Consider the following 14,346-nt stretch of genomic DNA (forward strand, 5'->3'; position numbering starts at 1 on the left):
ATTTCCCTCCGTAATAGAGGTGGGCCTCATCCAATCAGTGGAAAGCCTGAATAGAACAAGAAGGCTGGCCCTCCCCTGAGCAAGACAGATCCCTCCTGCCTACCTTTGAACCGGGCCATTGGCTTTTTCCTGCCTTCGGACTTGAGTTGATACACCGTCTCTTCCTGGGTCTCAAGCCCGCTGGTCTCGGGACCAAAACTACATGATCAGCTCTCTGGTCTAAGGCCTTCAGACTCGGCCTGGAATTACACCATCAGCTGCCCGGGGTCTCCGGCTTCCCACCTCAACCTGCAGATCTGGAGACTTATCAGCCTGCACAATCACGCGAGCCAATTCCTTATAAGAAATACCTTTATATTTATCTATCTCCTCGTGGTTCTGTATCTCTGGAGATCACGGCTGCCCTAGACATCTTGGTTTCAAACTTGGGGCATCCAGAACTGTGAGAGAATAAATCTGTTTTAAGCCACCAAGTTTCTGGTAATTTCCATGGCAGCCCTAGAAAACTAGCACACTGGTGTTCACCGAACTCCTCTCGCTCAACAACCTTTCCCCCACTCCACACGGGCCACGTTTCCCAGTCACATCGCAGAACATTTTAATGTCACATCATCTAAAAATCACAACTTTGAACATCCCACTCTCAATCCAATGTCTAGCTTCCTAGCTGACTCCTAGTACCCTTGCCTTCAGCCACAGTGGGACCTCTACTCCACTGAGCCTGCTACCTTTAATCCATCCCTGGTCTCCCTCATGGCGTCATTTCTCTCTAAACAACCTACTTTCTTTGTTTGTTTGTTTTGTTTTGTTTTAAGCACTTACAGCTTTTATTTTATTTATTTATTTATTTTTAAATATATTTCATTGATTTTTTACAGAGAGGAAGAGAGAGGGATAGAGAGTTAGAAACACCGATGAGAGAGAAACATCGATCAGCTGCCTCCTGCACACCCCCCACTGGGGATGTGCCCGCAACCCAGGTACATGCCCCTGACCGGAATCGAACCTGGGACCCTTCAGTCCGCAGGCCGATGCTCTATCCACTGAGCCAAACCGGTTTCGGCCTTTCTTTGTATTTTATTCATTTCTCTGTATTTTACATTCCCACCAGCAGTGTATTAGGGTTCCTATTTCTTCACATTCTCATCAGCACTTGTCATTGTCAGTCTTTTTTTTTTTCTTTCTTTAATCCTCACCCAAGGACATTTTCATGTATTTTTAGAGAGGTATGTGCCCTGACCAGAAATCAAATCCAAGACTTTTCAGTGAGAGGGACGATACTCTTCTCAACTTAGCCACAGTAGCCAGGGCAATGTCAGTTTTGTGTTGTTTTAATTTTAGTCATCCTTGTGGGTGTGAAATGTCATTGCATCGTGGTTTTGATCAGACATTTCCCTAATGACTATTTCTGTTGAGCATCATCTCACGTGCTTATTGGCCATTTGCGCATCTTGTTTGGAAAATGTCTATTTAGATCATTTGCCCATTTTCCCTCCAGTTAATTTACTTTTTTGTGTGTGTGTGGTAAAAAACTCATGACATAAAGTTGATCATCTTAACCATTTTATTTATTTATTTATTTATTTATTTATTTATTTATTTATTTGTTGTTAATCTTCACCCAAGGATATTTTTCCATTGATTTTTTTTAAATTATATTTTATTGTTGTTTTTTTTTACAGAGAGGAAGGGAGAGGGATAGAGAGTTAGAAACATCAATGAGAGAGAAACATCTATCAGCTGCCTCCTGAACACCTCCTACTTGGGGATGTGCTCACAACCAAAATACATGCCCTTGACCGGAATCGAACCTGGGACCTTTCAGCCTGAAGGCCGACGCTCTATCCACTGAGCCAAACCAGTTAGGGCTTTCCATTGATTTTTAGAGAGAGTGGAAGATGGAGGGAAAGAGAGAGAAACATTGATGTAAGAGAAACACATTGATTGGTAGCCTCCTGCAGGAGTGAGGACCAGGGCCCCAGCAGGGGAGGAGCCGGCGAGCAAGGTACATGCCCTTAACCAGATTCGAATCGAACCCGGGACCCTTTGGTCCACAGGCCGATGCTCTATCCACTGAGAAATACCAGCTAAGGCTTATCCATTTTATTTTAATCCTTATTCAAAGATAAGTTTTTTAAAAATTTGTTTTAGAGAGGGAGAGAGAGGCATCGAAGTGAGAGAAGCATTGATTGGCTGCCTCCTGCATGTGCCCGTGTTAAGTTTATTCACACTGTTGTGAAACCGACCTCCTGAACTTTGTCATCTTGTAAATCTGAAACTTTACACCGATTAAAAAACAATTCTTTCTTTCCCCCTCGCCCCAGCTCCTGGTAACCACCATTCTGCTGTGCCTCTGCCCACGTTTACATTGGGTTACTTGGTGTTTTTGCTCTTTTTGAGCTAAATTATTTTTATAATTCTGGGTGCGTCCCTCATCAGAGATATGATTTGCAAATAGTTTTTCCTTTTCAGTGGGTTGTCCTTTTACATTCATGACAGTAGCTTTTGAGCATCAACGTCTTTAATTTTGATGAAGTTCAATTTATCTGTTTTTCTGTTATTGCTTGTGCTTTCAGTATCATGTCAAGGAAGGTGCTATACACTCCAAGGTGACAAAGATGTTCTGTTCTAAAACTTTTCTGGCAAAAAAAACACACAAAACAAGTCAACAATCCTAACTGTTCCAGGTCTAACAACACGATTTGTTCTGATTTCTTAAAGGAAATGGTTTAATATCACTAATGCCCAAACAGCTACAGTGGACGCTTATTAAAAAGAAGAAAAAAAAATAACAGAGATTGTCCAATAAATCCAAATACTTCCTCATTTATTGTAGATTTTGGAGAAAAGGATAAGTAACTTTGTTCAAAGGTGAAGCCTGCCATCTGCTGGGGGGAAAAAGGTGACATTTTCACAGCATCCAGAGTTCTAGAACTACCTCTCCGGAGGCAATCTTCCAGCAACCTGTATCTGTGCACTTCACGTCACCAGTTCCTCTCTCAGTCTCTCGCTCTCTTTCTCTGCCACCGAGTGGCCCAGGGGAATTCAGTCCAAGTTCTCTGGGTAAAGTGAAGGCGGGTAAGCAGAGTCGGAGTGTGAGGCACCGGGTCAGAGAACGGGAATAGGTTTATTTCCAGCCTCTTTGTGTATCAAGAAAGGGTTAAGAGTTCTGTATATTTTACCATAATTACCAGGAAGGAAGGAAGGGAGGGAAGTGGGATTGACTGGGTCACCTTCTCTGTAGGACTCCACCAGGCTGCCCCGGCCCTCGCTCCCTCCTCTCCGGCTCCCTCCTCTCCCAATCAGACGGGTTGTGTTTAGAGAAGTAGTGACCATGCCTGGCTCAGCCCCTTCCCCTCCCGGGTTTCCTGGGAGCTACAAACTCCACAGGGCACAGCTCCCCCAGCTCCCAGGGCCTTCAGCGACGAGGCTCTGCTCCCTGCTGGAAAGGCCCACTGGGTGGGAGTATATTCAACTCAGGGGCTACCAGCAAGTCCAATTGTTGCCTCACAATCAATTTTAAAAATTTAAAATAACTCCTCAGAAAAATATTAGCATTTACAATGTAACAAGACTCAGAATAGGATAGTCTACTTAACAAAATTTTATGGTTAACTGTAACTGAAAAACTAATAAAATTTTTTTTTTATCTCTAACACATCGTCAGATGTAGGAAGTAAAGTATACATTTGGGTTGCAGTCTGTTCTTTAAAAAAAACACAAAAAAAAAAACCACTAATCTCTGATATAAACTTACTTGCTTATTCTTGGTTAAGTTTTATGAAAGCTAACTAGAAAACACACACACACACACCACTTTTTTGTTACTTAATACTTAAAGTCCAGTAGAATGACCAGGCCTAACAAGCTTGATCTTGAATTATACTAATAACCAGGTGTCTCAAAAAATGTATATATACTTTAACAGCTGATAGTTCAATTTTGAAAATGAAATGTATTTTAATAAACACTGCCTTTAAAATTATTCAAAGTGTGTGTATATACTTTTGGGAGACACCTATTTTTCTACCCTTTAACAAACCAACCAACCAACAAATGAAAAAGGTAAAAACTCTGGAAATCAATTGAAAGAAGGGAAGAAAATGTATTGGTACTAAGCTTGTTGCATGATTTATAAGCACAACACAAAAATCAGACATCAGCCTCCACCTAAATAGTGTGTGTAAAAGACTACTTTTGAAAGTAAGGACACCAATGTGGCAATTGTGAAATATAGTATTTTCCCAACCTTAGAGAGGCAAAATGTAACTCCTTTTTATCGTGCAGCTTTCTTTTGCAACATTTAATTTAAACTTGCCTAAAGAAAGAACTTTAAATCTTGTTTAAAGCTCATAGCATAAGCATTGAGAGGGATACCTTCTAGAATTTTAAAATAAGAAGAAACTCGCCTTTTTACTTTGGGACGGGGGGCATTGTAACATTTCATTTTTACTGAATTATTTCAAGTGTAATAATATCCCCATCTCCTAGAACTTTAAAAATTCTGCTTTTAAAATCAAGTGATGAAGTACAACATATTTGCAAACCCGGTCCTGAATGTGGGTATTAAGATCTTATGACACAGAATCCTCATTTATGGGCGTCTGACCCGAAATAGGCCCGCGTGCTGCCACGGATGGGACAGACGAAAAGTGGGGGACGCAGAGGAAAATAAAGCAATTACCCAGGAGGAATGCTCCTTCATCTGGTGCTGGTTGCTGTGAGGACCACTGGCATGACCATGCCAAAAGCAGTTCTGGCAGAGCTGGTAGCTGTGGCACTGCTGGCATCGGTACCGGAAGCCCATCATGCTCTCACAGTGGCAGTAGGAGCACTCCACGGGGTGGAAGACTTGTGGAGGGCGGGAAGGCAGGGGCGCGGGAAGGCAGGGGAGAGAGAAGGGCAGAGGACGAGGAATGGGATAAGAGGGAGAGAAAAAATCATTTTCATTTGGGGAATAAAGTCAACACAGTAGAAAACCTAATCTCATATTAAAAAAAAAAAAAGATGAAAACAAAATTAGGGCTGAAGACTCCAGGTTGTCTCCTAGTTCATTTAACCAGCCACTGACGAGAAAAAAAAAAGGGAAAGACAATAAATAAGAAAATAAATTTTGCATCCACCTTAGAAAATAGCCAATTTATTTCTTTAAAATGAAACTCATGTTTCTCAAAATGTAGATAAATATACAAGTGAGGAGGAAGTCGGAACCTTCACTCCAAAGTTTCTTTTCCAGACCTCCTGGTTTTTGAAGATTTATATCACTGTTGGTTGTGTGCACGCTTTTTCCTTCACTAACATAAAATCCGTGAGAGCCAGGGCGTATATTATACGTCACTGTTACCTGCAAATGGTATTTTACACAGTACCTTGGACTGAAGACCTGCGAATGTTCGCTGAATGAAACACTACTACATACTTGGACACAAACGGTAACTGGTAAAAAGTAACACTAGACATGTTAAAACAGCAGATTTAGCTAAGAGCTCTAAGTAGCAGCAAAGAATTAAAGTCCTCTAGACCCGTGGTCGGCAAACTGCGGCTCGCGAGCCACATGCGGCTCTTTGGCCCCTTGAGTGTGGCTCTTCCACAAAATACCACGGCCTGGGAGAGTCTATTTTGAAGAAGTGGCATTAGAAGAAGTTTAAGTTTAAAAAATTTGGCTCTCAAAAGAAATTTCAATGGTTGTGCTGTTGATATTTGGCTCTGGTGACTAATGAGTTTGCCGACCACGGCTCTAGACCACTGAAGGGACAGTGATTGGAGGAAGGGAAACTCAGTGATCTGCAGCTCTTCTCTCCACCTCACTGGGCTTCTCACCTTGCGAAAACTGTCAGGTGGTGCTCAGGACTCAGGGATTACTGGATTCTCTTACAGCCTGAAAGTCCAGTTCACTGAGTGGGACGTGGACAATGCACAGCTGTGTGTTATAGAAGGGATAATTCTAGTCATACTTTTATTTATTTTTAATTAAATTTATTGGGTGACACTGGTTAATAGGATCATATAGGTAGGTGTCAAGTGTACATTTCTATGTTACAAGATCTCTATATTGATTGCACTATGAGCCACCACCCAAAGGCAAACCATCTTCTGCCACCATATAATAGGCCCCTCCCACCCCACCCCCACTATTTATACTTTTATTAGTAAACGTTGGTAGCATATTCGTTCCCTCTGGCAAATCAATTCTGAATGGAAGAAATGAAAGTCAACAGGAAAGAGGGATACAGTATTCAAATCTTCATCTGAATGACTCTTTCTAGCACTGTATATACAAAGCCAATCTTGTCTCAATTTTAAGAATTTTTAGTTCTGCTTCCAAAAATATATATGTTAACACATTGCGGACCAGTAGTTTTATTGCTAGCTTTACCCAGTGGCCAGATAAGTTTCTATTGAACGAGTACAAAAAAGTTTTACATAAATGTTAAAGGCACGCTTTAAAATTAAATAGCCATTGCATTTTGAAGTTATTTATTACATGTTCTTACAAGCTAATATCTTTTTAAAGAATTCTCGTGATTGGCCACAAGCCTTAGAACAGAAAACACGAGAATTCTAGTGATCCGTCCGCAATGTGTTAACTAGGGTATCAAGAGTCAAAAAAAATAAATAAATAAATTGAGCACTAAGTAGGGAAAACAATATAATAAGATCACTAAAGACCAGCCGAGCCGGTTTGTTCAGCGGATAAAGCGCTGGCCTGCAGACTGAAAGATCCCAGGTTCAATCCCGGTCAAGGGCACACGCCCTGGTTGTGAGCTCGGTCTGCAGTAGGGGGTGTGCAGGAGGCAATCAATGATTCTCTCTCATCATTGATGTTTCTTTCTCTTTCTCACTCTCCCTTCTCTGAAATCAATAAATATTTTGTATTTTGTATATTTAAAATACAAAAATAAATATTTTTTTCCTAAAAAAAAGATCACTCAAGACCAAAAGAAAAGCAAAATACGAATGAGAGATACAAAGGACAAACTTCCTCTTAAAAAATTCAAGCTTTGGTCATCAAATAATTTCTAAGGAATCATGAAAATGCTGAGTCTGTGTTCCAAATTAAAACCACACAACACAGCAGAGTTCTGCCAGACAACACTCTCCCAAATCAATCTAGAGCTAACATCAGTGCAGTCAACACAAGTGAGCCAATGTTTATAATTCCATATACTTTTGGGTTAATATTAAAGGACATATGTACATAATATTAAATTAGCAGATATATTCTGATAATTTTGATTGAACATGTATGTCTATGTGATTTTTCCTCTCGTACAAACCAGTCGACAGCCAGCCGCTGCTTAGTCAGTTGTCTGGGTGACCAGGTGGAAAACGCTGAAAACCAGAATGAGGAAAGAACCAACGTGTGCTGGGTCAATTATAAGTAAGATTAGGTTTTGGTAAAGTATTCTTTTTTGGAAGAATGCATCATGTGATGGTTATCTTCTGATATACGACACACTTGAGTTAGTAAGCCAGCATAAAAAGTGCGATTTTTGCTTAAGCAAATAAATATCTGTCCTCATGAATAGAACTTCAATACAATTTGAGTAATAAATTTCATGAGAAGGAAAAGGCCCAACAACAACAAAAAAGACACTAAAAATAGCATAATTTAATTTATTTCTCACCATAAATATTAAGAGATGTAGCTAAATGTTAGTGTGATAGGTAATGTTTTATTTTCTATGTATTCCAATAATTTCATAATATTTCTTGGTTTCTAAAAATATATCAATAACCACATAAGAATGTAATCAATAAATAATACGAAGTCGCAATAAAATGTTCATATGAATAACAATACATCAAGACAAATAAGATTTTTCTACTTGGTATAGCAGATACAAAATGATTTTATGAAAATGAACTGGCTATGAAACTACTAAAACACTTAAAGGCTCTAAAAGTAATGCCTCCAAAAGAACCAATAGTACTGTTATAATTTAATAGTATAAATCTCTATCCAAAAACCCTATTAAAAATGTTAGCTGGCTGAGACCGGTTTGGCTCAGTGGATAGAGCGTTGGCCTGTGGACTCAAGGGTCCCAGGTTCGATTCCGGTCAAGGGCATGTGCCTTGGTTGCGGGCACATCCCCAGCGGGGGGTGTGCAAGAGGCAGCTGATTGATGTTTCTCTCTCATCGATGTTTCTAACTCTCTATCCCTCTCTCTTCCTCTCTGTGGAAAATCAATAAAATATATATATTTTTAAAAAATGTTAGCTGTTTTGCCATGGCTGGTGGTTAGAGTGTCGGCCCGTGCACCAAAGGATCACAGGTTGGATTCCTGGTCAAGGGCACATAACTAGGTTGCAGGTTCAATCCCTGGCCCCAGTCGGGGCGTAAGTGGGAGGCAACCAATCGATGTGTCTCTCTCACACTGGTATTTCTCTCTCTCTCCCTCCCTTTCACTCTCTAAAAAAATCAATGGAACAAGTGTCTTCAAGTGAGGATTAACAAACAAACAAACACACAAAAAGATAGCTATTTTACTCTAGTCAAGAGATTCTGGACCTTTAAAAAAATAATCCTGAATCTAAGGTACTTATAAACTAAAGCCACAGTTAAAAAAAAAAAAAAAAGTGCCTGGCCTGTGTGACTCGGTGGTTGAGTGTCAACCTATGAACCAAGAGGTCATGGTTCGATTCCCAGTGAGGGCGCATGCCCGGGTTGCAGGCTCGATCCCCAGTGAGGGGTGTGGAGGAGGCAGCTGATCAATGATTCTCTCTCATCATTGATGTTTCTATTTCTGTCTCCCTCTCCCTTCCTCTCTGAAATCAATAAAAAAATATATAGTTTTTTAAAGTATGGATAGCAGAGAAGATAAAAAAGGACAGATGTGTGTTTCATTCGTAGGAAGGGGAAAAAGAGGCCTCCGCTTTTTAGTGCCTTTCAGCTACTACTGTTCTCTGTGTGGAATGAGGAGGGACAGGAAGAACCCTGAGAGGAGGTTACGTAGAAAAACCACAGCCTTCCCTTCAATAAACTCAAACAACCTACACAAGGAGATAAACTGATAGCAGCAGCAGAAAAAACTGAGACGTTACTAAGAGATAAGTGCCATTTCAATACCAAGTGGAACAAAGATTTAAGCCAAATTACTAGAAAGGATACTGAGAATAACTCAAGGTGAAATAAAAATTAAAGGAAAAAACGGAAGACGTGTGAAACCCAGTACTAAATTCTATCTTAGCTACTTTCCGTCAAACGATTAAAAAATAGTTTTAGTTTTAGTGGTTGATATTGAATATATCCAATTTTTGACCTATGATTTTTAAAAATTTAAGAAAAAAAGAAGCCATGGAGATTCGTGCACTCCATGGGAGTGGGGGGGGATCCCCCAGCCCAGCCTGCGCCCTCTCCCAGTCTCGGAGCCCTTGGGGGATATCTGACTGACAGGGAGTGGGCCTAAGCCAGCAGTCAGACATCCTTAGCGCTGCCATGGAGGCTGGAGAAGATCCGGCCACTGCCACTGCGCTCACCAGCTGTGAGCCCTGTGGAAGTGCACTGACCACCAGGGGGCAGCTCCTGTGTTAAGTGTCTGCCCCCTGGTGGTCAGTGTGCGTCATAGCGACTGGTTGTTCTGCTGTTTTGTTGATTTGCATATTACCTTTTTATTATATAGGATACTAGAGGCCCGGTGCACAAAATTCATACAAGGGAGGGGGGTCCACTCAGCCCAGCCTGCACCCTCTCCAATCCGGGACCCCTCAGGGCCTAAACCAGCAGTCAGACATCCCTCTCACAATCCAGGACCGCTGGATCCTAACTGCTCACCTGCCTGCCTGCCTGCCTGATCGCCCCTAACTGCCCCCTCTGCCAGCCTGATCATCCTTAACCACCTCTGCCTGCTGGCCTGATCGCCTCCCCCTCCCCCGCTGGCCTGGTTGCCCCTAACTGCCCCCCCGCCAGCCTGATCACCCCTTACTGTCTCCCCTGCCAGCCTGGTTGCCCCAACTGCCCCCTCTGCCAGCCTGGTCACCCCCAACTTCCCCCTCTGCTGGCTTGGTCACCCCTAACTGCCCCCACCCCGCCAGCCTGGTCACCCCTTACTGTAACCCCCGCCAGCCTGGACACCCCCAACTGCCCCCCCGCCAGCCTGGTCACCCCCAAATGCTGACCTGGTCACCCCACACAGCCTGCTGTTCAGTCGTTTGGTCGTCCCTCACTAACCCCCCTGCCGGCCTGGTCACCCCACGCAGCCTGCTGTTCAGTCGTTTGATCATCTCTCACTAACCCCCCTGCCAGCCTGGTCACCCCACGCAGCCTGTGTTCGGTAGTCCTTCTGGTCGTTTAGGTTGTGACGGCCCCTGGCTTTTTATATATTAGGATTACTACTTCTTGGTATCCTATCTAAGTAATAAGACCCCCACCACTTCTTTATTTGAGAAACAGATATTCTTCCTTTGAAAGCTAAAATCACAAATTCAAATAATAGAGTACCAGCAAATGTCAATTACAATTTCAATCATAGTAGCTGAGGACATTACAAATACTCAGTTCACATACTTCCTATAGCACAGGAACGAAGGGGACAAGTTCTGCTTACCATTCTCGACATGGGCAAGCCTGTGCATGAGCGGCAGCCAGACAAGGCACTGGGGAGGAGGATCGGCCATCATTGTGTCTAAAAACGTATTTAACATGATCTTTTTCTGTGGAGAGAAGAAAATCAGATATACTTTATGTTTTTCAAATACCTCTGAACTCCAAGAATGTTAACTTGGGGCTTTCCCAACCAAGTTAATGAATTACATGTGGAATTTAATTGCAAAATAAAATATTTTACATTACTACAGACATTGCTACACACTACACTACACACTACACTACTCCTGTCTTCAAATGCATTTCCACATACATTATTTTGTCTGAGTCTTAAAACAACTGTACAAGTTAAACGGGTTAGGTATTGCTATCTTCGTTTTACAGGTGAGACAATGAAAGAACCAAACATTTAAATACAGGCAGTCCTCGGGTTACGTCGGACTCGACATACGTCGTTTCGTGGTTACGTCGCCATTTCCCATTTATTTATATATAAAAAAAGTTCCGTCATTTCGACGTATGTACATATGTGCTTTATGTTTTTTATTATTTATTTACCACAAGTAAAGGTCAGGTATTATCTTTCTTTTAAATGTTTTTTAATGTTTCGCTTCATTACTGCTGTGTCTGTGCTCCATGTGAATGACGTAGGTGCTTATGTAGGAGGGTCCCGACTTATGGCGAAAATCGCGTCTTATGGCGAAACGTCGCGCCATAGGAATGGATCTCCGACGTAACCCCAGGACCTACTGTACCTTGTAAAGGCCCTGCCCAAATCGGACACAGAGCAGGACCAGAACTCAGATATCCTGCCCATCAGTACCCATCCCGCACCCGACTATAAAGCATCAATGGGAACAGGAACTGTGGCTGAGGGGCTGTCTACCGCGGTTCCAGCATTCATAACAGAGCCAGGCACACAGCAAGCATTTAATAAGTAATTGTTGAGTGAATACCAACATGAGGGGCGAACACTCGCACACATCATTTAACAACCTTCTCATTTGCGTAAGAGAGAACTGAAGCTCTGCGTAGTGAAGTTATGTGACCAAACCACAGAAATAGATAGAAGAAGGATGACATCAGAACCTAATATTCAAATGCCCATCACAGGACTCCCTCCATTATCCCATCTCCTTGGCTGGATTGCATTTTTTTGTCCTATCTTTGTTTCTCTCTTTTAAACCAATATATTGTAAGCTTCCCCTGTATGGGAGACACTGATAAAATTATGTCCCATGTGGACACAGAAAATTAGAAGACAGCCTAGAAAAAATAGTCAGATGATGTAGATAAAACAAGTTCTCAACATTAGTATTTCTAATTAATGAAACGCCTCTTTATTTTCTCTAACCTACAAAACACCTTCCCCAGCTCTAAAAGGAAGGGAAAGGAGGCAAGGGCGGTGCCATACGACTGGTGTAGAAGTTCTGTCACTGTAACCCGGACACCGAGGCGCCCACTTCAAACTTTGTTCCAAAAGAAGAGCAGGGACAAGAGGGCAAACACAGGAGAAGGAGAGGCGCACAGCCCAGGAAACAGGCCTTTTCCAAGCCCTGGCCCCACAATTCAAAGCCTGGGGGGCTGGGGAGACACTGCGTATTAGGGCTGAAGCCGAAAGGCACCCAAATGTCAGCTTTCTCTCCCAAGTAACTGCGTTTTCAGTGCCACCACTTTACTTGAAGTGAAAAACAGGATAGAAAAAACACGGTGCTTCCCCCATAAAACTTTAAAACAGTTTATTTCAGAAAGGAAGGTAGGAAGATAAAAGTGGCTAGAGCTGACAAATACGTTGCCAGATGACTACAAAATAACTTAGACTTTGGCCACTAATACATTCAGCACAGAGAAGCACGGAGTGCGGGCAGTTCGTCAGGAAGACGGGCCTACGGATTTCCACCTGACCCACCACGATACCTCCCCCAACAATGGTCCCATCACGCAAACATGTGTGACCACACACACTGAAGTCTGTGTATCTGTTTGGCAACTATGAGAATCTTGATTCCATTATAGGTAAATTAGAAGCCATTCTTATTGAAAACAATCTTTAAAAGAAGAAACATATACAGGGAAGAGAGAGAAAAAACAAAACAAAAGGTAAAGTAGACGGCAGAGCAAGAAAGAAGCTTTTGCAATAAAAACCTGAGAAATATGAAGGGGAGTCTCAGGCCAGGACAGAGCCCGCAGGCCAGCACTGCCTGGGGAGGGAGAGGTTCTGAGATCCAAGCAAGAGGGTGAGAACAGTCTGAGGTTTTCAGCCGAAGACCCTCTCTGTATAGCTGTGCCCTGCTGGTGAGGTTTGAGAAACAGCCTCTAAAATAAGCCAAAGATTTCCAAAGCGTTTTCCATCTCAGGCATCCAAGTCACTAATTTCCGAGGCCTCAGTGGACTCTGGGAGAATGAGTGAACAATGCTAAAGACAAAACCAGAAAGTCCCTGAACTTCTGAATGGAAGTCCAGACGTGGAAAGCGCCTCTGATTATAAATAGGCAAATAACTGCTACAAACCAAGATGAAATTAAGAATGCCTACTTCAAATTACTGACAACGAAGATGCTAGGAAGTTTTTTAGCTCGTAAGAGTTGGTAAGCAAATTAAGCTATCCTATCGTTTATTAAAAATACGTTTAATATTTCTACATCTTCTATTTGTTAAAAATTACGTATTTACAAACCCACTTATAATCCTAATGCTACTTTCTCTGAAACAGTTTTGGTTTGCCTATCATGGAGTTTAATTTTTTTTCCATCATCAAGATAAAAAGGACCAATTAGTTTTGCTATCTCAGAAGACCCTCATGATATGCTCAGGATCAGCTTCCCAAAGTTGTCCTGAGGGAGGTCCCACTGTCACTTGAAGTCCTCTGCGAGTGAGAGGAAGGAAACCGGGCTGGGTCCCCAGGCTCTGTCTCCCATTAACCATGTGATGTGGGGAAATCACTTAACACTCTGGTTTTAGTTTTCCTCTCTCAAGGGCAGTGGTTCTCGGAGTGCGGCGAGAGGCTCTCCCGGCAGGTCCTGGAAACATTTTTAGGAAGTCCACGACGCCAAACTATTTTCATAATAATGCAGACATTATTACCTTTCTCAAACTCATTCTCTCATGAGTGTACAGTGGGGTGTTCCAGAAGCAACGTGGCATAGCCACAATTATCTGAAAAAGCTATTACAATACTCCTCCCCAGGCCCGGCCGGCGTGGCTCAGCAGCTGAGTGTCGACCTATGAACCAGGAGGTCATGGTTTGATTCCCGGTCAGGGCACATGCCCAGGTTGCGGGCTCGATCCCCAGTGTGTGGGTTATGCAGGAGGCAGCCGATCAATGATTCTCTCTCATCATTGATGTTTCTCTATCTCCCTCTCCCTTCCTCTCTGAAATTAAAAAATATATGTATATTTTTAAAAAATATTCCTCCCCTTTCCAACTACATATCTGTGTAAGGCCATATTTTCTTTCTATACTTTAACCAAAACATCATATCACAACAGACTGAATGGGTAAGCAGATATGAGATACCAGCTGTCTTCAACTGAGCAAATCTGAGATTTGCAAAAATATAAAACGACGACATTCTCATTAAATTTTATGGTTTTAGAATCTACAGCTATTTTTCATTAAAATACATTACTAATGTAATAGGTTTATCATGGTTATTTTCAAAGACTTAAAAATACTTTTTAATTTATAATATGAAAATGCTGATATTTATAAACCACATAAATAAAAGCTCGTTGGCGTCCTCAATACTTTTTATTGTAATGAGGTCCTGAGATCAAAAAGTTTGAGAACTTTTGGGATA

General features: G+C 42.0%; 1 protein-coding gene across 11 annotated transcripts in view; it reads right to left on the reverse strand.

Moving 5' to 3' along the window:
- DTNB (dystrobrevin beta) overlaps positions 1 to 14,346 on the reverse strand; it is a 155,460-nt gene that overhangs the window by 96,879 nt on the left and 44,235 nt on the right. For all 11 annotated transcript variants that reach the window (XR_013814668.1, XM_079792384.1, XM_079792392.1 and 8 more), the window contains exons 7-8: positions 10,548 to 10,653; positions 4,685 to 4,851 (exon numbers count right to left, since the gene is read on the reverse strand). Coding sequence is in view for 10 of the 11 variants with exons in the window: in XM_079792384.1 (XP_079648510.1) it covers positions 4,685 to 4,851; positions 10,548 to 10,653 (273 nt within the window). In the remaining variant the exon portion in view is untranslated. The remainder of the gene's footprint in view (positions 1 to 4,684; positions 4,852 to 10,547; positions 10,654 to 14,346) is intronic.

The sequence above is a fragment of the Cnephaeus nilssonii genome (assembly GCF_951640355.1).
Source record: "Cnephaeus nilssonii genome assembly, chromosome: 15".
Classification (NCBI taxonomy): Eukaryota; Metazoa; Chordata; class Mammalia; order Chiroptera; family Vespertilionidae; genus Cnephaeus; species Cnephaeus nilssonii.